This window comes from Dendrobates tinctorius, unplaced genomic scaffold, assembly GCF_039654945.1.
Source record: "Dendrobates tinctorius isolate UK_male_01 unplaced genomic scaffold, ASM3965494v1 ptg000166l, whole genome shotgun sequence".
NCBI lineage: Eukaryota > Metazoa > Chordata > Amphibia > Anura > Dendrobatidae > Dendrobates > Dendrobates tinctorius.
The window spans coordinates 5,897,152-5,922,387 of record NW_027361833.1 but is presented as its reverse complement, the minus strand read 5'-3'; the positions used below and the strand labels follow the sequence as shown (position 1 = coordinate 5,922,387).

Below are 25,236 nucleotides of genomic sequence, written 5' to 3'. Positions count from 1 at the left end.
GGCAGGCCACAATGGCGCCTCTGGTAAGTAGCGTGCACATGCCAGAAAGGCTACTCCAGGACAGGGAACGTAGCCATGCTCTTACCATCACTGCCCATTTCGGTGGAGCTGATCAAAAGAAACATGAAAATGCCAAAAGTCGCAACATTTTTTATGTAAAAGCTTTGATGAAAGGGCCTCATTGACTTCTTTTTATAATAAACAATAAAAAATGCCAATAACGTTGATCACAACTCATCTGTATTAATCTATTTATGCTTTTCTAGCCAAACATTTAATTTTCTCTACGAAGCAGATAAAACTAATTATCTAACTATAATAATAAATGCGCTAAGCAGCTTCCATCCGGTTGTAACGCAGCTTCTGACCGGTTGTAACTTGGTGACGTCATATCCAGACAGGAGCTGCCTTTGGTGGTAGCACTGTGCCTCTTCTGCCCCCCGCACACTCCCCGACACCATATACCTTCCTAACACACACCTTCCTCACCATGCCAGCCATCACCACACACCTCTTGCCATATTAACCCTCAACACACACTTCTCAACACACTCCTCTCACCTTTCAGCATCTCCACTCACGTCCCCCCTCTTTCACTTCACATACGACCCTTTCTCCCACTCCGTCTCTCATACTCACGCCGTCATCGCCGCTGCTCCATGATCGCCGTCGGCATCGGCACGATCCCCGAAATCTTCTTCCGCCGGTGCCATCCTGGATCCAGACGTTGCCCACGCCGGCGACATGTTCTTGCGGCGACGCCATCTTGGATCGGCGAAATCCCGCGATACTCAAGATGGCGTCGGCGAAATCTCACGCGTGCTGCTCACAGTGCCGCACAACACATGGTCAACACTACATCACTATCCTCCCGATGCGATAGCATCGGGCCTTAATCTAGTACTCAATAAAATGTTAGATTGGTTGGGCCAGGTCATTGGTACTAATTATTATTATTATTATTATTATTATTATTTATTGTTATAGCGCCATTTATTCCATGGCGCTTTACATGTGAGGGGGGTATACATAAAAACAAGTACAATAATCTTAAACAATACAAGTCATAACTGGTACAGGAGGAGAGAGGACCCTGCCCGCGAGGGCTCACAATCTTCAAGGGATGGGTGATAATACAGTAGGCGAGGGTAGAGCTGGTCGTGCAGCGGTTTGGTCGATCGGTGGTTACTGCAGGTTATAGGCTTGTCGGAAGAGGTGGGTCTTCAGGCTCTTTTTGAAGGTTTCGATGGTAGGTGAGAGTCTGATATGTTGTGGTAGAGAGTTCCAGAGTAGGGGTGATGCGCGAGAGAAATCTTGTATGCGATTGTGGGAAGAGGAGATAAGAGGGGAGTAGAGAAGGAGATCTTGTGAGGATCGGAGGTTGCGTGCAGGAAAGTACCGGGAGACGAGGTCACAGATGTATGGAGGAGACAAGTTGTGGATGGCTTTGTATGTCATGGTTAGGGTTTTGTAATGGAGTCTCTGGGCAATTGGGAGCCAGTGAAGGGATTGACAGAGGGGAGAAGCTGGGGAATAGCGGGGGGACAGGTGGATTAGTCGGGCAGCAGAGTTTAGAATAGATTGGAGGGGTGCGAGAGTGTTTGAGGGGAGGCCGCAGAGCATGAGGTTGCAGTAGTCAAGGCGAGAGATGATGAGGGCATGGACTAGGGTTTTTGCAGATTCTTGGGTGAGGAATGAACGGATGCGTGAAATATTTTTGAGTTGAAGTCGGCAGGAAGTGGAAAGGGTTTGGATATGTGGTTTGAAGGAGAGATCAGCATCAAGGATTACTCCGAGGCAGCGAGCTTGTGGGACTGGGGAGAGTGGGCAGTCATTTACTGTAATTGATAGGTTCGTAGGGGGGGTCACGTGAGATGGGGGAAAGATGATGAATTCTGTTTTGTCCATGTTGAGTTTCAGATATCTAGTGGAGAAGAAGGATGAAATAGTGGACAGACATTGAGGGATTCTGGTTAGTAGGGAGGTGATATCTGGTCCAGAGATGTAGATCTGTGTGTCATCAGCATAAAGATGATACTGAAAGCCATGAGATTCTATGAGCTGTCCCAGGCCAAAGGTGTAAATAGAGAACAGCAGGGGCCCTAGGACTGAACCTTGTGGGACTCCGACAGATAGGGGGCGAGGTGAGGAGGTGGTGTGTGAGTGGGAGACGCTGAATGTCCGGTCTGTTAGGTATGATGAGATCCAGGAGAGGGCCAAGTCTGTGATGCCGAGGGATGAGAGGGTCTGTAATAATAGGGAATGGTCCACTGTGTCAAAGGCAGCCGACAGGTCCAGGAGGAGGAGGACAGAGTAGTGTCGCTTGCTCTTGGCAGTTAAGAGGTCATTGGTGACCTTAGTAAGGGCAGTTTCAGTGGAGTGGTGTGACCGGAAGCCAGATTGTAAGCGGTCGAAGAGGGAGCAAGAAGAGAGATGGGAGGACAGTTCAAGGTAGACGTGTTGTTCCAGTAGCTTGGAGGCGTATGGGAGAAGTGATATAGGGCGATAGCTAGATACAGAGGATGGGTCAAGAGAGGGCTTTTTGAGGATAGGTGTGATGGAGGCATGTTTAAAGCTTGAGGGGAAAACACCAGTTGTTAGTGATAGGTTGAAGAGATGGGTTAGGGTTGGGATGAAGACTGTGGTGAGGTTTGGGATGAAGTGGGATGGGATCGGGTCGAGTGCACAGGTGGTGAGATGTGATCTTGAGAGTAGAGTGGAGAGTCGATCTTCTGTAATGGTGGAGAAGTTGGTTTTGAAGGTGGAGGGCTGGGAAGTCGGGAGGAAGGGCTCTGGGGGTTGTTGACCAAAACTGTCCCTGATGTTATCAATTTTCTGCTTGAAAAATGAGGCAAAGTCTTCAGCTGAGATGAGTGGGGAGGGAGGAGGTGCTGGGGGGCGGAGGAGAGAATTGAAGGTGTTGAATAACTGTTTAGGGTTGTGAGACAGGGAGGATATGAGAGATGAGAAGTAGGTTTGTTTAGCTGTGGCGAGTGTGGTCTTGAAAGTAGTGAGGGACTGTTTGAATGCGATGAAATGCTCGTTGGAGTGGGATCTTTTCCATCTGCGCTCAGCAGCCCTGGAAGCTCGCCTCAGCTCTTTGGTCAGGCTGGTGTGCCAGGGCTGTCTGTTGATTTTGCGAGTTTTGGTATGTGTAAGTGGGGCAGCGGATTCCAAAGCTACAGCTATTGTGGTGTTATATAGAGCGGCAGCGTCATCCGCATTGTGTAAGGAACTTATATCTGTAAGAGGGAGGAGGGATTCGGAGAATGAGTGTAGGTCAAGGTGTTTAAGATTCCTGCGAGGGTGTGAAAGTTTGTGGGGTGGGGATTGTAGACATGGAGTGAAGAGGGAAGAGAATGTGAGCAGGTTGTGGTCAGAGAGAGGAAGAGGCGAGTTAGAGAGGCTAGATAGGGCGCAGAGGCGGGTGAAGATGAGGTCTAGTGTGTGGCCATCTTTGTGAGTGGCTGCAGAAGACCATTGAGTGAGGCCGAAGGAGGAAGTGAGAGATAGAAGTTTAGTGGCAGCTGAGAGGGAAGTGTCAATGGGGATGTTGAAGTCGCCCATGATGATAGTAGGGATGTCCGCGGAAAGGAAATGAAGTAACCAGGTGGTGAAGTGGTCAAAGAAGGTGGTGGCTGGCCCTGGGGGGCGGTAGATGACAGCCAGTTGGAGGTTGGAGGGGGAGTAGATGCGCACAGAGTGCACCTCAAAGGAAGGGAGGGTAACAGAGGGTGGCAGTGGGATTGGGGTGAAGGAGCAGGTATCTGACAGGAGAAAACCAACTCCTCCACCATGTTTGCTTCTGGGGCGGGGGGTGTGAGAAAGGTGGAAGCCGCCATACGAAAGTGCAGCAGGAGAGGCTGTGTCAGAAGGGGTGAGCCAGGTTTCGGTGATGGCGAGGAAGGAGAGTTTGGTAGTAACAAAAAGATCATGGATGTAGGAAAGCTTGTTGCAGACAGAGCGAGCGTTCCACAGAGCTCCTGTTAGTGGGACTGGGGAAGCGGGGGCTGGGTGAATGGGTATAAGGTTGGAGAGGTTACGGAAGGTTGTGATAGAGCGTGGATGGGAGGTAGAAATGACTGTGGGAATGTGGTGAGGAGGACCAGGATTTGGAGAGATATCACCAGCAGTGAGAAGGAGCAGAGAAAGTGTTAGCAGGTGGGAGCAGGAGAGCGCATGAGGGGGCTGTCTGTGTTTGGAGACAGAGGATTGTATGTTAAGGAACAGTTTTGAGGCGGAGGTGAGGTGGATGGGGAGGATTGAAGAAGAGATGAACAGTTCCTTACTAGGAGTAGGGATTAGGGGAATTAGCAGAAAGTGAAGGATTATTGGGGTGAAAGTGAAAACAAACAGAAACATTGTTTACAGTGACTGTGTCCAGTTACCTTCAGTTCCCTTCAGTTCCAATTCTGGTTTTAATTCTTAAATTAATCTTCACACTTCTAGCACACACTTATAGGAATCACAATGCAGACTGAAGTCTATGCAGACTTGTACTCTGCAATATATGTACAACTAAGTGCAGTCAGGTGTGAAGCAGAGAGGAGTGGTCTCTGCTCATCTTGGCCAGACAATTAAGAGTGGACCAGATGTATATGATCAAGCCAGAGTAAACAAGGTCATAAATAACACTGGGGTAAGCTGGGGTTAGCTGAAAGGCATACCATGTGAATGCTAGGTGCAGAGGCAAGTCTATGTGCAAAGCTGGGTGACGCACTGTGTGTCCTTCATAGACAGACAGCAGGAGAGCAGGAGAGCTGGGTGGATGGACATACCATGTGAATGCTAGGTGCAGAGGCAAGTCTATGTGCAAAGCTGGGTGACGCACTGTGTGTCCTTCATAGACAGACAGCAGGAGAGCAGGAGAGCTGGGTGGATGGACATACCATGTGAATGCTAGGTGCAGAGGCAAGTCTATGTGCAAAGCTGGGTGACGCACTGTGTGTCCTTCATAGACAGACAGCAGGAGAGCAGGAGAGCTGGGTGGATGGACATACCATGTGAATGCTAGGTGCAGAGGCAAGTCTATGTGCAAAGCTGGGTGACGCACTGTGTGTCCTTCATAGACAGACAGCAGGAGAGCAGGAGAGCTGGGTGGATGGACATACCATGTGAATGCTAGGTGCAGAGGCAAGTCTATGTGCAAAGCTGGGTGACGCACTGTGTGTCCTTCATAGACAGACAGCAGGAGAGCTGGGTGGATGGACATACCATGTGAATGCTAGGTGCAGAGGCAAGTCTATGTGCAAAGCTGGGTGACGCACTGTGTGTCCTTCATAGACAGACAGCACCTAATGTCACATCACATCACATCAATGTCACTAATGTCACATCACATCTCCAACTTACAGAACTCCCTGTGCCTTTCAATAGAGCTAAACTCAGGGGTGCACCAAGCGCCTGTGCGTCATTTCAAAAGACATTCTTTTGCTGATGGACTTCCCGTCATGGATACCAAGAATTGCTGACTAAGCCAATTGATTTGTATAGGTTGTCCTTCATGTTTCCTTAGCGATTCCACCACTTGCAGCATCCTTGCCGATTGATCAATAGTTGCCATCGAAAATACCAGAGAAAAAGACAGAATGGGAAAAATGCTAGTGTGAACAGCCTTACTTGTATTCTATAATCCTCTCTCAGTTACCATGGGCTGATATTTAGATGGTATTGGTATGCAAGCTTGCTTTAAGCTACGGTTGGACGGCCGTAGATTCTGTCATCTGAGAGAATTGAGCCTGTTTGATCCGAATCTCTTGGATGAGAAAATTTTTTTCCATTCTACGAGTTTGCAGAAATTGGAATGCACTCAGGTGTCACCCAAATATTGTGCATCAGCACTACCCCATTGAGTAATGCTGGTCCGCCCGCAATCTGATTTAAAAAAAAAACACGATGTGCAATGTGTACGCTGGTATGAGCGAGCCCTTAGGGTGATGACCATGAGTTGAGCAAAATTTTCAAAATTTGGTTCCGATTACAATCAAAGGCAAATATTGTATTTGCAATATTCGCCAAACACAGTCGAATGTCATTGAAATCAATGGTGGTATAAATTACCGAATATGTTCGGAACCGATCAGCAAACATAAATTTGACAACAAATACGGTACAAATATGTCAAATTCAGATTCAGAAACCAATTCCGAACATATTCTCTCAACTCTAATCAAGAGCACAGAGTTTGAGGACACTAATGGTTTCTTGTTATATTCTGAGTGAACCACTGATTTGCAAATGTTCTTTTTTATTAATATATTTCGGGAATATTTTTCATTAGATTTTTCTTTCATATTATAAAATATAATCTCAGAATAGTTTTGTGAATGAATAGATATAATTGCTGTCCAATTTTTAATCCTTTTTTGCAATGTGTTCGTCCTGTTGCTTTAGACTACTGGAAAAAGAAGGCAAGTTTTATAGACAGACACTGAAAAATCTTGATATTTATTATACCATAGTTATAAATGTTTTATTTATTTTTTAAAACTTCCTAAAGAAATCAGTATGAAGCTGTACTTAATTACTTTACCAGTTACTAAGTCCATAAATTCCTCCATCCAAAAAGGTGTCACAAAGAATAAAAATGCGACTGCAATCCAAACAATTTAATAATATAAAAATAATAGTCATGTATTAACAGTTCTAAGAAACACACTACAATCACTAATAGGACAGTGTCCGTCTTCTTCTCCCCTCGCACCATTGTCATGAGAGTCCACAGTAATAAATTAGTAACTGAACATCTTAGGATGTGAGCTACATGACGGCGAGGGCTGCTGTTCTTGAAGAAAATGCCTAAGGTGAGAAACACTGAATAGATTCATGCACCAGTAACACGTCCTCTTCTGGTAGAAAAGTGTTGGCAATGTCTGTACATTTTTTGCACCTATCATTCATCTAGGATTGATGTCCTAAAATCAGATCTCCTTCAGGTAAACTCATGGCCATGTAACATGGTGGATCTTCTTCTTTGCCTCTGTAGGTTTGTCCTCATTCTGGAAGAGAAAGGGAAATTCTTAATGTGCCAATGACAAGAGTGCAGAAATTACTAGTTTTATATATTTTTTTCTTTTAATACAAGACTCTTTAGTGCCTGGCAAATTACCAAATGACTATCTCCTCACTATTAGTCTATGGTCGCCATTATATAGGAACAATGCAGTAAACACAACGCAAGCACTAAATTCTCTAACAAGTACAATACATTTTCGATAATATTTTGCAGCAGTGATGTCAAGACTACAGCGCATATGAATGCTGCAGGCAATCACTGGGCTCTACATTGGCAAAGCTGATTGCCTGCAGCGGTCAAGTGCGCTGCTATGATAACATTAGCCCTGCAGCCTGTCAACAAAGATCAGAGAAGCAAGGTGTTGTCTGTTATTTTCAACAAGCGCAATCTGATGCTCATGATCCAAACATATTCCCAGAAAACCCATTTAATGGAAGTCAAGGGTTGTCAACTATTGTAGAGTTGAGCGACTTTGGTCGGATCGGGTTTCAAGAAACAAAATTTGTTTCAGATGAAACTGGTCCGACTAGGGCAAAAAAAGTCTGAGTTTCGTCCGAAACCCGACCCAAATGCAAGTCAATGGGGAATAAAAGTCGGCATTGAGTGGATGAATGTCATCCGCACAATGCTGACTTTTAATCCCCATTGACTTGCATTGGGGTCGGGTTTCAGACGAAACTCAGACTTTTTTTGCCCTAGTCGGACCAGTTTCATCTGAAACAAATTTTGTTTCATGAAACCCGATTCGACCAAAGTCACTCAACTCTAAACTCTTGTACTATACCTTATAGATATGTGATGCTTGAAAAGGATATTTTTAGGTTCTTTGAAATAAGAGTATTTAGTGTACACTTTTTTTTTATATTTCACTGATCTCCAGTTTTCAGTAGCGGTCCAGAGGTCTGAGAAGCTTTACTTCCATAACCTCCATTCCTCCCCATCCCCGTGTCAGCATAAGCCATGATAGCAAGGCAGCTGATTAGCTAATGAATGGAGCCCAACAGGCAGCATCTATCAAGCAGGTCACAGAAGGAAATGGAAAGGAAACTGTGTGGACATGGAACTTCCTAGATGGCAGAATTTCACTGAATACGATAAGGCGAAGGAGCTTTAGTGATTAAAGTGCATAAATAATTTCAGTAACTGCTTTTTTTTATCTTGCTTGACTAAACCTTTAAAGAATATTTGTAGAGATATTCTAAAGATAACATTTATTATCACTGAATTTCCCCAGTAGTAAGCCCACCACGTCTGAGCTACCCCTTGATGCCTAAGCTCAAAACAGAACAGTAGGACTCCTACATAACTCATCAGAATAGTGGATGAGAAATATGCGCTTACTACAGGGGAATGAAAGTGAATTCAGAGTACACTATAGAGGCTCTGGGTTGTATTTCATGCTGACCAATATCCTTTATTAGTGCTGCATATAAGTATGCTCCAAAGGCCTTTATCAACTAGAAAGAAGCTGGAGTTTTCAGTTGTAGTTACCAATCCATGGGGTAGATACATACCATCACATCTGCGTCCTCCTTTGGAGCGGCCCTTTTTATTTTGACACTTCCACTGACTGGTGGCTTGGATTTTACTTTCTCCATTGCTGTATTAGACCCTGGTCTGGTGGTAGTTGAATGTTCATGGTTTCCAGTAGGGATCTTGGCTGATGAGCTATTATGGTGGGGCACAGGACTGGTGGGCACTGCTCCTGATCTTACTGCTGTGCTGATTTTTTCTGTGCATGACTGATGAAGCCTCTGAGTTGCATGTCCATTCTCTGTCTTTTTCACCTTTATGCTTGTGCTGGTGGAGGCCCCATCAAATACTATAAGAGGGCGTTTTCTGATATTTTCAGCACTGGAACCGAAATATTGTCCATAGTCAATATGTAAGTTTAAATTTGCAACAATCACATTTCAATTATGTTGTAGCAGGATGAAATATAAAGTCTGCAGGAAAAACGAGGATAACGTAAAAGCAGAAAACACTGGTGCAGCACTGCAACAAGCAATCATGTGTACGGAAAGGTCTTGTAGATGCTGGAACAGTAGGACTACTCACCACGGCTTCAGGCTGTCCCACTGGCCATACGCAATTGTTGCTTTACCTTACACTCCATATAGGAGTCGTCCCAAGACAAATGCCATGGTATACCTATACGATATGGCTAGAATGAAGTAGCATCTGCACCATTAAAGTACTATGCCCTCTGTCCTGTCGACTTTATACAGTCTGCCAAGGCAGACCAAGGGTCCAAAGCCAAGTGGAACCAAGAGGTGATAAATTTTGGTTAACTAGAGAGAATTATGGATAATCTAGCATCAAGATTTAAAATCTACAAATTTCAAACGGGACAACCCTGTCATGTCTGAAACGCTTTGGTTTCTCTTTAACACCTTGTTTTAAGTGTAACCAATAAATGATTGATTTTATCTACTGGTATTCCTAATCTTGAAAGTGGATTATCCGTATCTCTATAGTAGTCCAAAAAACACCTGGCGTTGGTGTGGTTCCATGTTTCAGAGTTTTCCACATCAGAGAGGTGATCTGGTCTCTGCTTTAATACGTTTTGGTTACCATACTACTACCTTTGCTTTAGTGATCAATGAATACCACAACAGTCAGAAGGACAGCCAGCAGAATGGTAGTGGTTTTTTTAATGAAGACTATTTGTAAAGCTGCTAAATTTTGCATTACGGAAGCAAATGAACAATTGCAAAGTCAGGGCAAATGCCTCTGCACTAAGCTTTCCTTTGCATCTTCCCTGGTGCCCAGAGTACCAGGAGTCTCACCTCTTCTTGTATGGCTCTTCATGTTTCTTTATTCCCTTCTTACTTTCCATCAGTTTACCCCATCTGCTCTTGGGTAATTGTCTTTGGGGTAGGGGCATAGCATGCTGGACAAACAGCTCTGTTAACTTCTCCTTGTCATTCACAGCATCTTCGACTACAATGTTTTTCTGAAAAAACAAATATTAGACATTTGTTAAACAGATACTGTTAGGCTATGTGCACACACTGCGGATTGGTCTGCGGATTTTTATCTGCAGAACCGCAGGTAAAATACCTGCGGTTTGCCACCTGGACAATGGAATAGGTGGCAAACCGCAGCAGAATCCGCAGAAACAATTGACATGACAATTGTTTCTGCGGATTCAAAACCGCAGCTTTTCCGCAGTTAAAAATCCGCAGCGTGTGCACAGCAGAATGTTAATCCCATAGGATAACATGCTACTGTACGCTGTCTGCAGAACTGCTGCAGTTCTGCTGCGGCCAAAACCGCAGCGTGTGCACATAGCCTAAAATGCATATTAAAACAAACATGGTGATATGTAATACAGTGAGGCTCAGTTTACATCCAATTATGTAGAAAATAAATGTACTCTTGCTACTTGTAAACAATCAATAAGTTATTACAGACAAATTTTATTATTATTTGGACTTATATATACTTTTTTACTTTCATCATAATAAACTGCTAATTATATATTTTTTGGCATTTATTTTTAGTGCACCATTGATTCCATGGTGCTGAATATGAGAGGGATTACATACAAAATACATATATAGATTACAGAGAACAAACTAACAATGACAGAATGATACAGAGGGGAGAGGACCCTGCCCTTGTGAGCTTACAGTCTACAGGATGGTGGGGAAGGAGACAGTAGGTTGGGGGATATGTAGAAGTTCCGGTGGTGGTGAGGTGGCAGCACTATCAAGTTCCCCACGTGGCAGATAAGATGTGTTGGGACACAAGATGGGGGACACTTGGGAGAAGTCTTGGAGGCGGTTGGGTGAGGAGCATATAAGTGTGGAGGAGAGAAGGTCTTTAGGGGATCGGAGGTTATGTGTTTGAAGATATTGAGAGATTAGTTAGGAGTAGAGTTAAGCGAATTTGTTTGGGTTCTCTCTTATTCGGCAAGCTATAGCGCTTCTTGGATCGCGCCGGCTGAACAGATGTTCAGCGCCTCAGCTGCATGTGTCTTTACTGTGTCACAGTCACAGCACATGCATGGAGAGCCCAACAAATAGGTGCTCCTTTCATGTGCTGTGACTGTGACACAGCAGCAACACATGCAGCTGCAACGACGATCAGCCGGCGTGATCCAGGAAGCCGGGTTCCCTCTGCACCTTATTCGGTAAGCGCTATAGCTTACCGAATAAGAGGAAACCCCAACAAATTTGCTCAACTCTAGCTAGGAGATATACGGAGGAGACAGATTATGAATGCCTTTGTGAGTGTTAGCAGTTTGAATTGAATACGTTGGGGAATTGGAAGCCATTTAAGGGATTTGCAGAGAGGAGAAGCGGAGGCATAGCATGGAGAGAGGTGAGTTAGTCGGCAAATAGAGATAAGGACGGACTGGACAGATGATTGAGTGTTAGCAGGAAAGCCACAGAGGATATTGCAGTAGTAGAGGCAGGAGATGATGAGGGTGTGCACTAACATTTTAGTAGTTTCAAGATTGAGAAAAGGATGGATTCTGGAAATATTTTTGAGTTGTTGGCAGCAGGAGATGGTAAGAACTTGGATGTGTGGTTTGAAGGACAGGGCAGATAGGGTTACTCCAACGCAGCTGACTTTCGATACAGGGGAAACCGTGATGTCATTTATTGTGATGGATAAATAGGGTAGATAGATGCCGGATTGTAGGTTGTCAAAGAGTGAGTTAGATGAAAGATGCAAGGAGAGTACAGCATGGACATGTTTGAAGAGTTTGGAGGCAAATGGGAGCAATGAAATGGGGAGAAAGCTGGATGCAGAGATGGAGTTGCGGTATGATTTCTTCAGTATAGGTGCGATTGTAGCATGTTTAAAAGCAAAAGGGAAAGTACCAGAAGTCAGAGATACGTTGAAGAGGTGGATTAGGGCCTGGAGAAACGTGGAGGTGAGATTGATGAGATGAGATGGGACCAAAGCACAAAAGGTGAGGTGTGATTTGAAGAGGAGATGAGCAAACTCTCCTTCAGTGATGATGGGGAGTAAGGTTATGGGGAAGGGGCAGAGGCCTGCTATTTATATGGGTTGTGGTAGATGGGCAGTAAAAGTTTGCTTTGTTTGGTTGATCTTATTTTTGAAATATGAGGCAAAGTTGTTTGTAGAGATGAGGAGGTTCTGAGGGGGCAGTGGACGGTGGAGGAGAGTTAAAGGGTGTTGAATAAAGACAATATAAGTTTGGTGAATTAGTCCTGTTTAGTAGTGATGGGCAAGCTTGCTTGGTACTGGAGGGAGCAGAAGAGAGACACTGCCTGTGTTGTGAAAATATGGAGGATAGTGGTAGAATAGAGTCAAAGAGCATGTGGATGTCTAGGTGTGCAAGGTTTCTAAGTGGGAGAGCTAGTTGCTTGACATGGGTGGGCATGTGAGGAGAACAGGGATGCAAAAGTGAGTAGATGGAGGTCATATAGGGTTGTGAGTAGAGTTGAGCGACTTTGGTCGGATCGGGTTTCGTGAAACCCGAATGAAACAAAATAAGTTTCAGATGAAACTCGTCCGACTAGAGCAAAAAAAGTCGGAGTTTCGTCCGACTTTTATTTCCCATTGACTTGCATTGGGGTCGGGTTTCGGACGAAACTCCGACTTTGTTTTGCTCTAGTCGGACGAGTTTCATCTGAAACTTATTTTGTTTCATTCGGGTTTCACGAAACCCGATCCGACCAAAGTCGCTCAACTCTAGTTGTGAGGTTACATAAGGAGCAGAGACCGGTGAAGATGAAGTCTACTGTTTGTCCATCTGTGATGTACAATGTCTGCAAGATATGATTTCTGTTGCAATGTGCTAACAAACCCTCCATTTTCTTTGAGAAGCTGCCTGCCAGTGTCTCAGTTACATTGCACACTACATGCAGCTTCCCTTCCCCCGAGTGCCATAAACCAATTTCCTGTCACACCATTTGGCTTCTCTCAGCTGAAAGAGAAAAAATGCGGGAAAAAGGTCTTTGTTTGAAATAAAACTTTAAGAGCCTGCCCTGCGAAAACCGTACCAAGTAGAGATATGAAAATCATATTTTTGTAACCTGAGCGGTCCCAGCTTCGATACCGCGTAACTTTCGAAGTTCTACCCTGTCCAGAACATGAGATAGGATTTGCGCCCAAATGGACGGTCATATCGCATAGATGTTTGAGGTTTTCTTGATGGGCTCATTACGCTGGGAAACATGATACCACTGATGAGTCCATACCAGCTTCTCCCATAAAGTTATAGCTAATCTAAGTTTTGTAGCCAAAACATAACTTGGATAAGAGAGGTGGGATCAACCCAGAATGCACCTCTCTGTGATGTCACATAGGAAAGTCTATAAGGCATTTCCTGGGCAAACCAGCTCAGAACAGCTGCAGAGTCCGTGGTGACAAGAACTCAGATGAGCGGAGAAGTGCAGCTCCGCCTCCACCCACCTTAAAGCCACATGGTCTGCCTAAGGAACAATATGGAACTGTGAGTGTAATCTCTTTGTTTTCTCCACTTTTATTTTATACCTGTACTGTACATATTTCATGTCTCAATTTTATAGCAACTTTTATCTGTAATCACTGTCCTCTTTCGGAAAATAAATGAAATAATTATTTAGATCTGTCTCTATGCTCTAAGACTCGAGCTATACGCCTTTGTTAGATAATCGCTACTAATTCAAGGGGTTTGCCACGGACCCTCTTAATTTAACACTGTGAATTAAGTAACCGTGACTGGTGGCAGCGCGTTGTGCACGGCTATTGCGGCTTGCTGGCAGTCTAGAAGGGTCTTATATTGCTGAATAAGGGTCTGCGGCCACAGCATTGATAATTCCCTTACTGCAGAAGCCTAATTGCCGGTTCACAACAGGCAGCCCGTCCGGCAACTAATTATCCTAGGTGCAGTTCCCTGACTGACCTGAGGGTAAGGGGGGCGCCGGAGAGCTGCGAGTTCCAAAGTGGAACTGAGAAAGTGGGATATACATAAATCCCCGCAGTACTTGGAGGATTGATAGCAGTGGTGGGGCATCCAAATTAAACTCCCCCTGCGGCAAATTGTAGAGCGAGATTAGCTTGCTGGATATTTTTGTCACATGGTGCCGGTGGTGGGATAACTAAGATAAGCCCCAACGGTGCCTGTGATAGCCGTGTGCCGGCATTGTGTCACGTCCCTCCGTCCGCTGATACACCCGTGTCAGTGGTGGGATTGTGACATAGTGGTGACACAGGGTCCGCTGTCAGTCGCGTTTTGGTGGCAGCGGGACCCCCGTTAGTGTCGCCCGTAAGTAGACGAACGGCGGTGGGCTGTTCGTCACATATTGGTGGCAGAGCGGTGGGATAATCCTAGAGCATTAGTGATTTGGTTTGAGCAATCATTCCTCTCACTAAAAACCTGCACGGTTCCTGCGGGAATCCTGCATCATAGGTTTTGGAGAACAGACTCAGTGGTTACTAGTCCTGAGACATTAGTGTGTACTTGCAAGTATCCCCCTCCCGTTTCTTCGTTTTTCTTTTTCTATCTTTTATTTGGCAACCATGGCGGCAAAAGGAGAACCTTGGTACAACCGGCAGACAAAGGAAGTTCTTGCTGCGTTATGCACGTACCAAGGCCTTGACGCCACGAACAAAAACAGAGCTCAAATGATCGCGGCTCTAGTGCAGCTGGACAACGACCAGAATCCAGCGAGCGCAGAAGTTGGCCCAAGTTGCAATGGGGCTGCAGCAGAGGCTCCACTCCTGAGCGCTGGCCCCACATTCAACCAGAACGGGGTGGACCCCTATCTGCAAATGGCCTTGGACGAACTCCCCGCCGAAGACAGGGATGGGCGGGTGAGGCTGATCCAGCAATATCGGCAGGAGGCCCAAGCCGAACGTGAGCGCCAAGCTGAGGCTGAGAGGGTCGAGCGTCAAGCCCAGGCTGAGAGAGCTGAGCGCCATGCAGAAGCTCAGAGGGCCCATGAGCTGGAGATGCTCCAGCGGGGGTGGAATGCCCCCACAGCCCGAAGCCGTGAGCCCAGCAGCGTCCAGACTCCTAAACCCCGGCCAGAGCATTTTCCCGTGATGGAAAAGGATGGGGACTTGGACACGTTTCTGCGAGCCTTTGAGAAAGCCTGCAGACAGTACCGACTGCCCGAAGACCAATGGGCCAGGTACTTGACCCCAGGGCTAAAGGGCAAAGCTCTGGAGGCGTTTGCTTCTCTTCCGCAAGCGCAAGATGCTGACTATGACGCCATAAAGCAGGCGCTGATCGCCAAATATCGGCTGACACCTGAGGTATACCGAAAGAAGTTCCGGCACCTCCAACGTGGCCCACACGATAGCTACAGTGATGTGGTGCAAGGACTCAGGACCCACTTTGACCAGTGGATCCATGGACTGTCCGTTGAAACCTTTGAGCAGCTACGGGACCTGATGATCAAAGACCAGTTCCTGCATCTCTGCCCAGCTGAGGTCCGACAGTTCATCCTGGACCGCGAACCAACGAACGCGGACAAAGCGGCGCAGATCGCCGACAACCACGAGGCCAACCGGAAGCCCGAGACGCGGAGGCCAGTCGCCACCAGCTGGAAAGGGGGTAAGCCAGCAACCAACCCCAATGCCCCAGCTGGCCGTCCCTCCGGAGGCCCTGTCCCTGTTGCCAACAACAGGCCGGCTACTGACAGTCGCCTGTGTCACCACTGCCAGCGGCCTGGTCACTTCTTTTACGCCTGTCCGAACAGGCCGAAGAACCCCCCAGCCAAGGCCCCCGGGCCCAACGCCTCTGTTCTTTTGGTGGGAGGTGTGGTTGGGAGGGCTGACGACAACGTTCAACCTGTTCAGGTGGGGGCCCGTCTTGCTACAGGCCTCAAGGACACCGGGGCTGAACGAACCCTCATCCGTCCTGGACTGGCGGCCCCTGAAGAGTTTGTTGAGGGGAAAACCCTGACTGTCACCGGGATTGGAGGCACCCGTTGTCCCTTGCCAGTGGCACGAGTTTCTCTCGATTGGGGTGCTGGGAGCGGGTTGAGGGAGGTGGGAGTGTCTGAAAATTTGCCCACTGATGTTTTATTGGGGACTGACTTGGGGAGGATGGTTGCATACTATGTCCCTGACACCCTTCCCCAAACTGATAATAAGGGTAACGTTAACCCTGATGATGTTGATGATGGGAAACTGAATGTGTTACCTGCTAATGCCTTGATGAGTAATGATGCAACTAACAACCATTCTTTCCCAAGGTATGATGCTGATGCTGATGTGAATGTACCAAAGCAAACTGATAACCATTCTTTTCCTAGGAATGATGATGTTGATGTATCTGTGCCAACTGAACCCGTTAACCCTTTCTTTGAAACGGTAGATGTGTCCACAGGTACCGAGGTGCTCAGCCCCGTCACTCTGCGGAGTGAGACGGCTGAGGAACCCCTGGCAGGAGCAAGCAACGGTGCTCAAGAGAATGGGGAGGTGCATGGGGACCATGAGGAAGGTAATGCCATGCAGCTGACCAGTGCCACCGAGGAAGGTAACTGGCCCATAAGTAGCACTGCTCCTAAAGTGTTGGGGGTGGATGGGGAGGGAGAGCCCAGGGCAGCACCGGTTGGTGGGTCTGTAGAAATCCCCAGGGAGACAGCATACATAGCAGCTGTCACACGCAGTCAGAGTGCCCAGATCGCAGGTAACGCACTGTCTTCTGGACCCTCTGCTGCTACAGGAGAGACTGAACCAGAGGTGAACCCAGAGCCGGTTCCAGAGGGTCCCAGTAAAGGAGGTACCCTGACGTCACTTCTGGCAGCCTCCAGCATGGAGTTCCAGGCTGCTCTGCACTCAGATGCCAGCCTGGAGAAATTGAGAGGTCTCGCCGAGACGCCCACCTCCAAGCCTGATAAGGAGAGGGTGTTCTGGGAACGAGGAAGGTTGTACCGGGAGACAGTACCCGGAGATCCTAAAAAGGAGTGGTTGAGGGAAAGACAGCTGGTCGTCCCCTATCAGTTCAGAACCGAGTTGTTGCGGATTGCCCATGAGATTCCACTCGCTGGACACTTGGGGATCAGCAAAACAAAGGCACGGCTGTCTCAACACTTCTATTGGCCCAAGATGGGGACAGATGTAACACACTACTGCCGCTCCTGCGCCACCTGTCAAAAAGTGGGTAAGGCGGGGCCTGCTCTTAAGGCTCCCCTTATTCCTTTGCCGGTGATAGAGGAGCCTTTCCAGAGAATCGCGGTGGACATTGTAGGACCGCTGTCCGTCCCCAGCAGCTCCGGAAAGCGATACATTCTCACCGTGGTAGACTACGCTACCCGGTACCCAGAGGCAGTAGCTCTGTCTTCAACCAGGGCAGATAAGGTGGCTGACGCACTGGTGACCATCTTTTCAAGGGTAGGATTTCCCAGGGAGATGCTTACCGATCAAGGGCCCCAATTCATGTCTCGCCTAATGGAGGCTCTCTGTGAGAAAATGCAGGTGACGCAGCTGGTATCGAGTCCGTATCACCCACAGACTAATGGTTTGTGTGAACGTTTCAACGGTACCCTCAAACAGATGCTCCGCATACTGGTTGAGACCCAAGGGCGCGACTGGGAGCGGTACCTCCCACACCTGCTGTTCGCTTACAGAGAAGTTCCGCAGGCCTCGACCGGGTTCTCCCCCTTCGAGCTCCTGTATGGCAGGCGAGTCCGGGGACCCCTTGGGTTGATAAGAGAATCCTGGGAAGATGAGCCAAACCCCACAGAAGTGTCCATCGTGGATTATGTCATGCGCTTCCGTGACAAGATGCAGACCTTGACGCAGTTGGTGCATGACAACATGACGCAGGCTCAGGCTGACCAGAAGCACTGGTACGACCAGAACGCCCGGGAGCGGACCTACCAGGTGGGCCAAAAGGTGTGGGCGCTGGTCCCTGTACCAACGGATAAGCTTCAGGCAGCCTGGGAAGGCCCGTACGTCGTCCACCAACAGCTCAACCCGGTCACCTACGTGGTCACGCTTGACCATGCTCGGGGTAGGCGCAAGGCCTTTCACGTCAACATGCTGAAGGCGCACTACGAACTTGAAGCTTGCATCCTACCGGTCTGCAATCTGCCAGAGGATGGGGAGGAAGATTCCCTCCTGGACATGCTGGCCCAGGCCAAGGCCAATGGGTCCATTGAGGACATGGAGATAAGTGGTTCGCTCACCGTGTCCCAGCGGTTGCAGTTGATGGCCACCCTGGAACTCTTCCGGCCCGTGTTCACCAACCGTCCTGGGAGGACGGAGTTAGCGGTTCATGAGGTGGACACCGGGAATCATGCCCCATTACGGTGAACACCTTATCGGATCTCTGAAACGGTGCAACAAGTCATGCGCCAAGAGGTCAATGAGATGTTAAGGCTGGGAGTGATTCGACGGTCAAAAAGTGCGTGGGCTTCACCTGTAGTCCTCGTGCCTAAAAAGGATCGAACCACCCGGTTCTGCGTGGACTACAGGGGGCTCAACGCCATCACAACCTCTGATGCCCACCCAATGCCGCACATCGAGGATCTGCTCGAGCGGTTGACAAACGCCAACTACATATCCATCATGGATTTGAGTCGGGGATACTGGCAGATTCCCCTGAGCCCTGAGGCGCAGGAGAAATCCGCCTTTATCACCCCCTTTGGACTGTACGAGTCCACGGTCATGCCCTTCGGCATAAAGAATGCCCCTGCCACTTTCCAGCGGATGGTCAACCACCTGCTTCGGGGACTGGAGGAGTACGCGGTGGCGTACTTAGACGATATTGCCGTCTTCAGTTCCACCTGGGAGGAACACCTTCAGCACCTCCAGGAGGTGCTCAAGCGTCTTCACCAGGCAGGCCTGACCATCAAGCCGGGGAAGTGCCAGATAGGCATGCGCAAGGTCCACTACCTGGGGCACCGGGTAGGCGGGGGTTCCATGAGCCCGGAGCCAGAAAAAGTGGACGCAATCGTGTCCTGGCCCACCCCCAGGACCAAGAAACAGGTGAAGTCCTTCTTGGGCACTGCAGGGTACTATAGGCGGTTCGTACAGGACTATAGAGCCCTTGCCAAACCCTTGACTGACCTCACCAAGCAGAGGCTACCCCAAACAGTCAACTGGACAGATGACTGTGAGGCGGCTTTCCAAGCTTTGAAAGCAGCCCTGTGCAACTCTCCAGTGTTGAGAGCAGTCGACAGCAGTCGCCCGTTTCTGGTACAGACCGACGCCAGCGAGTTTGGCCTCGGTGCTGTGCTTAGCCAGGTCGACTCGGGGGACCAAGAGCACCCCGTGTTGTACCTGAGCCGGAAACTTTTGCTGAGGGAAGTGGCATACTCGACCATCGAGAAGGAGTGTCTGGCCATGGTGTGGGCACTGCAGCGTTTGCAGCCCTACCTGTACGGGCGCGCCTTCACGGTGGTAACTGACCACAACCCTCTGAGCTGGTTGCACACAGTGTCCGGAACCAATGGAAGATTGCTCCGCTGGAGCCTTGCCCTTCAACAGTACGATTTTACTGTAAAACACAGGAAGGGCAGTGAAAACGGCAATGCCGATGGGTTGTCCCGCCGGGGCGAACCCGCTGAGGTGCGCATGGCCGATTACCGAGAGGTAATGCCTCCTTAGCGCCCTCTTAAGGGGGGAGGTGTGATGTACAATGTCTGCAAGATATGTTTTCTGTTGCAATGTGCTAACAAACCCTCCATTTTCTTTGAGAAGCTGCCTGCCAGTGTCTCAGTTACATTGCACACTACAGCAGCTTCCCTTCCCCCGAGTGCCATAAACCAATTTCCTGTCACACCATTTGGCTTCTCTCAGCTGAAAGAGAAAAAATGCGGGAAAAAGGTCTTTGTTTGAAATAAAACTTTAAGAGCCTGCCCTGCGAAAACCGTACCAAGTAGAGATATGAAAATCATATTTTTGTAACCTGAGCGGTCCCAGCTTCGATACCGCGTAACTTTCGAAGTTCTACCCTGTCCAGAACATGAGATAGGATTTGCGCCCAAATGGACGGTCATATCGCATAGATGTTTGATGTTTTCTTGATGGGCTCATTACGCTGGGAAACATGATACCACAGATGAGTCCATACCAGCTTCTCCCATAAAGTTATAGCTAATCTAAGTTTTGTAGCCAAAACATAACTTGGATAAGAGAGGTGGGATCAACCCAGAATGCACCTCTCTGTGATGTCACATAGGAAAGTCTATAAGGCATTTCCTGGGCAAACCAGCTCAGAACAGCTGCAGAGTCCGTGGTGACAAGAACTCAGATGAGCGGAGAAGTGCAGCTCCGCCTCCACCCACCTTAAAGCCACATGGTCTGCCTAAGGAACAATATGGAACTGTGAGTGTAATCTCTTTGTTTTCTCCACTTTTATTTTATACCTGTACTGTACATATTTCATGTCTCAATTTTATAGCAACTTTTATCTGTAATCACTGTCCTTTTTCGGAAAATAAATGAAATAATTATTTAGATCTGTCTCTATGCTCTAAGACTCGAGCTATACGCCTTTGTTAGATAATCGCTACTAATTCAAGGGGTTTGCCACGGACCCTCTTAATTTAACACTGTGAATTAAGTAACCGTGACTGGTGGCAGCGCGTTGTGCACGGCTATTGCGGCTTGCTGGCAGTCTAGAAGGGTCTTATATTGCTGAATAAGGGTCTGCGGCCACAGCATTGATAATTCCCTTACTGCAGAAGCCTAATTGCCGGTTCACAACAGGCAGCCCGTCCGGCGACTAATTATCCTAGGTGCAGTTCCCTGACTGACCTGAGGGTAAGGGGGTGCCGGAGAGCTGCGAGTTCCAAAGTGGAACTGAGAAAGTGGGATATACATAAATCCCCGCAGTACTTGTGGTGGGGCATCCAAATTAAACTCCCCCTGCGGCAAATTGTAGAGCGAGATTAGCTTGCTGGATATTTTTGTCACATGGTGCCGGTGGTGGGATAACTAAGATAAGCCCCAACGGTGCCTGTGATAGCCGTGTGCCGGCATTGTGTCACGTCCCTCCGTCCGCTGATACACCCGTGTCAGTGGTGGGATTGTGACATAGTGGTGACACAGGGTCCGCTGTCAGTCGCGTTTTGGTGGCAGCGGGACCCCCGTTAGTGTCGCCCGTAAGTAGACGAACGGCGGTGGGCTGTTCGTCACACCATCTGTGTGGGTGGTTGTGAAGGACCACTAAGTAAAACCAAAGGATGAAGGAAGTGTCAGGAGCTTGGAGGCTGCCAACTGGTTGTCAATGGGGATGTGGAAGTCACCCATGACGATGGTGGGAAGGTCAGCAGAAAATGTAGAAGCTAGGTGAAGAAGTTGTCAATTAAAAGGTGGTAGCCGGGCCTGGGGGTCGGTATATGATGGCTACTATGAGGTTAGAGGGAGCGTAGATAAGAACAGAATGCACTTCAAAAGAAGCAAGGATGAGAGTATAGATGTGAGAATGGGTTGAAGGTGCAGTTGTTGGAAAGGAAATGACCCACTCCTCCACCTTGTCTATTGTCAGGGCGAGGAGTGTGAGTCCAGTGATAGAGATAGTAACATAGCACAGCAGGGGAGGCTATGTCAAAGGGTGTCAGCCACGTTTCGGTGAGACCCAGGAAGCATACATTGCGAAAGGTAAAGAGGTCATGGAAGACGTGGAGTTTATTGTGGATGGAACAGGAGTTCCAAAGCAATCCAGAGAAAGGGTGCGGCAGAGTGGGGGTCAAAGTCATGGGATTTATGGTGCAGGAATTGTGGTATTTCCTAGTAGGAGGGAGATATAGTGAGGGGTATCATCAACTGTGGAGGGTCTAGGATTGGGAGATGTGTCAAGGAGAGTGGCCAACTTGCTTTTTGTTTTAATAGGAGGGATGTGAGGTTCAGGCGCAGGTCTGCAAAACAGAAAAGGTGTGAGGGTAAAGGCCCTTTTACATGTAGTGATGCACCAGCGATCTGACCAGTGATCCGACCTGGTCAGGATCGCTGGTGCATCGCTAAATGATAGCTAGTGAGCGGTCACACAGGCAGACCTCACAGCGATGCAGCAGCAACGCAGCGCACGATACTCACCTTTCACACACAGCGATCCCGACGTCCTCCCGCCTGCCTCCACGCGTTGCTCGTCGTCACAGCAGGAAGCCCAGCAGGAAGTTGACGACGAGAAATGGAGCCGGACATTCTCGCGCGATCAGCGATAGCCAGCGGGGGAGCCGGTCAGAGGTAAGTATCACACATAGTGATATCGCTATAACGTCACAGAATCGGTGGCGTTATAGCGATATCGCTATGTGTAAAACCCCCTTAAGAGAAAAGGTGAGACAATTATTTGTTTGGAGTGCACTGAGGTTTAGGGATATTGATGGAGAGCAAGAGTGCTTTAAGGGTGAGTGCACACGCTGCGGATTCACTGGTAAAACCGCAGGTGAAGTGACCTGTGTTTTTCCTGTGAATTTGCCAGCGGTTTTCCTCTGCGGATTGACACCTGGACAATGGAACAGGTGTCAAACCATTGCGGAATCCGCAGAAAAAATTGACATGCTGCGGATTTAAAACCGTGGAAAAATCCGCAGTATGTGCACTGCGGATTTGAAATCCCATTGGCTAACATTGTACTGTACAATGTCTGCGGAACTGCTGCGGGTCCGCAGGGCCAAATCCGCTGCGGATCTGCAGCAGAATCCGCAGCGAGTGCACATACCCTCACACTGCAATTTGGCACCTGTTCATTGGTGCCGTCTGGGATTACGTCTGAAACTCCCCACAATACGGAATTCGGGGTTATGTCCAGATGGGGCCAAAGACATTAATCGTGCACTCTGCAGTGCAAAATTTTTGGGTGTATATGTCTACTGGCAACGAACACGCAGATGTAGTAGACTGAGTCTGAGTGTCTGTCTCCAGTAGGCGTACATGGCCAAAAACGATGCACCTAAGTTTCTGATAGCAATTTTGGCATATTTTTTATGTTTTTTTTAGTGTACGGGATATTTAATTCAAAAGTCAAATTTGCAGTTTTTATTTTAGCAGAAACACCTCAACAACTAACATTATGATTGTTTTTTGATGTGGAAAAAACTGCACCCGGTGCTTTAGAACAGTAGAAAACGTATTTAAAGGGTTTGCTCTGTAGAGATTCCAAAAAAAAATAAAAAATCTTCAAATACTCTTGGAATGACATTCCTTTTCATGCCAATGAGAAAACATGTTTCTACTGCACACAGTGCTGAGTTCTTCTATAAGTAAAAAGAAACAACTTAAATTCTTGAGGCTTCACTGCTGAAACAAAAAGAAAAAGACACCAAATTTGACAAGGGAAGCAGAAAAACAACTACCAATACAGAAAAACAACATCAAGTAAACATACCAAAAAACACTTACGAAAAAAAAACTTTTTTTGCACGTGGATTTTTTTTCAGAAAAAAAAAAACTCCAGAGTAAACATACCCTCAGTAGACCAATATAGTTAGCATATGAAAACCACATCTATAGATCACGGCCAGTTGGCGAAAAGAGCATTATGACCGTCCCATTATCATGGTGGACACAGCGTTGTGCAATGTGCCATCATTATGGGCAGCACTTCATCACATTAGGAAGAAGAGGCCAATGACTGCAGCCATTATTGTCAGCAAACCTCTAACATCCTTAGGAAAAGACTTGCTGCACAATTTACAATTTCAGGAGTTTTGGGGGCAGATTGACAACGATGCTGAGGAGCAACTGACACGTTATCTATTTACATAATTGCCTTGTAATGTTTTCATTTCCTGTTTTGTCCAGATGTCACCGTATCCCAGAATTCCAAGCGGAGGAAGTTCACCAACCGCCATATTGGGACACCCAAGTGATGGGTGTCTCAATATGGAAACTGCTGCTGGTACCAACCTATTGCGCGGTACCACCAGCGGAACACCGTTGAAGCACACACACAACTCTATACGCCGTACACATCTCACACACTCACACAGCCTCTTGCGTGGTACCACCAGCGGAACACCGTCGCACTGCGCCGGCGTGAATTCCGCGAAGGTGCAGTCAATCATTCGGCTGATCCCGGCGGCAGATGCGTGACGTGTCTACAGGCAGAGGAAGCCGGTCACATTAAAGGGGTTTTCCCACGAATGAAAGATCATTTTAAAAATTGTCTGTGTCTGACCGTGTACGGAGCATACCACATCTCCTGGGCAGGGGAAGAAGCAAAAAAACATTACTGACATTACAGCAGGGGATCACATAGGATTCATTTTATGAGGTAAAATATTTCACTGACTGGTTTTAAACAATATTTTACCTCACAAAATGTATCCTCTGCGATCTCCTGCTGTAATGTCCGTATTGTCTTTTGCTTCCTCCCCTGCCCAGGAGATGTGGTATGTTCTGTACACGGTCAGACACAGGGGTGAGAGAGACAGAGCACAGGGGGGAGACAGCTCAAACGGGACAGCACATGAGGGGACAACACAGGAAGGAGAGAGACAGCAGACAAGGGGGATAACACATGGGGTAGACAGGTCAGAGAAGTCAGCACATGGGGAAAGAGAGAGTGGATAGGTGGGTGAGCACATGGGGGGGGGGGAGAGATTCTCAACACTTCAAAGCCTGCCCCCATCGTGACATTACCGCCCTCCTGATGCGATAGCATTAGCATTGGGCCTCCATCTAGTGCTCATATAACTGGCGCATGGTCCAAGGCTTTCTAGCCAAGCCGTGCAGCATATATGTACAAGTATCCACTGGTGATTAGAAGACCTGGTGGGAAATGCTCCATACACTGGAGCGTGGCTGTATGGCAATGTATGGGAATCTACGGGAACGTACGGGATGGAGGTTGTCATCAGATCAGATGCAGGAACCCGATTGCTGACAATTAGTAGTCAAGAGGCCCCCAGGGGCCATGGTTTCAGGAAGGCAGCAGCCCCTGAGCACTGGCAGAATACTACCTTCTCACTGGTATGGAGAACATCACATATAACCCCAGAAGAGCATGGGCGCCTCAATCAGATTACATGGCTGTACCCCGGAGGTGCCACCAGGACATATGGAAGCCTCACCTGCCCCAGTGACAGCAGCAGGAAATCCCTGGACAGCAGCTCCGGATGCAATAGAAAATCACTCTCCTGCCCCCCTGGTCTACCACCAACAGCAGCCATCATTAATCCTTCCCACCAAACCTTGCGGCCACCGGAAATAGCATCATAGGTGTCGTGAAATTCGGTGCCTTTCGAGCTAGGTGACTGCGCGAACCAGAAGCACTACATGCCCATGTGCGCAGCTGCTCGCCACAGAACGGGCCTGGAGGGCTAAGGGAATATTAGAGTAATAGCCTCTAA

The 25,236-nt window shown here is 47.9% G+C and overlaps 1 protein-coding gene across 1 annotated transcript; it reads right to left on the bottom strand.

Moving 5' to 3' along the window:
- Nucleotides 1-6,431: 6,431 nt before the first annotated feature.
- Nucleotides 6,432-25,217, bottom strand: CUNH2orf49 (chromosome unknown C2orf49 homolog). The gene is made up of 4 exons (XM_073550664.1): nt 24,958-25,217; nt 9,805-9,971; nt 8,530-8,869; nt 6,432-6,998 (listed from the first exon to the last, which is right to left on the bottom strand). The coding sequence occupies exons 1-4, from the start codon at nt 25,057-25,059 to the stop codon at nt 6,942-6,944; spliced, it is 666 nt and encodes a 221-aa protein (XP_073406765.1). The 5' UTR covers nt 25,060-25,217; the 3' UTR covers nt 6,432-6,941.
- Nucleotides 25,218-25,236: the final 19 nt, after the last annotated feature.

What these genes read in the sequence shown, in the direction of transcription:
- CUNH2orf49 (XM_073550664.1), bottom strand. Translation starts at nt 25,059, where the DNA reads ATGATGGCTGCTGTTGGTGGTAGACCAGGGGGGCAGGAGAGTGATTTT. An exon ending in TGCTGCTGTCACTGGGGCAG is followed by an intron (nt 9,972 to 24,957) that starts GTGAGGCTTCCA and finishes TTGTTTTTTCAG; the next exon opens with AAAAACATTGTAGTCGAAGA. An exon ending in GAAGAGCCATACAAGAAGAG is followed by an intron (nt 8,870 to 9,804) that starts GTGAGACTCCTG and finishes TTTCGGTTCCAG; the next exon opens with TGCTGAAAATATCAGAAAAC.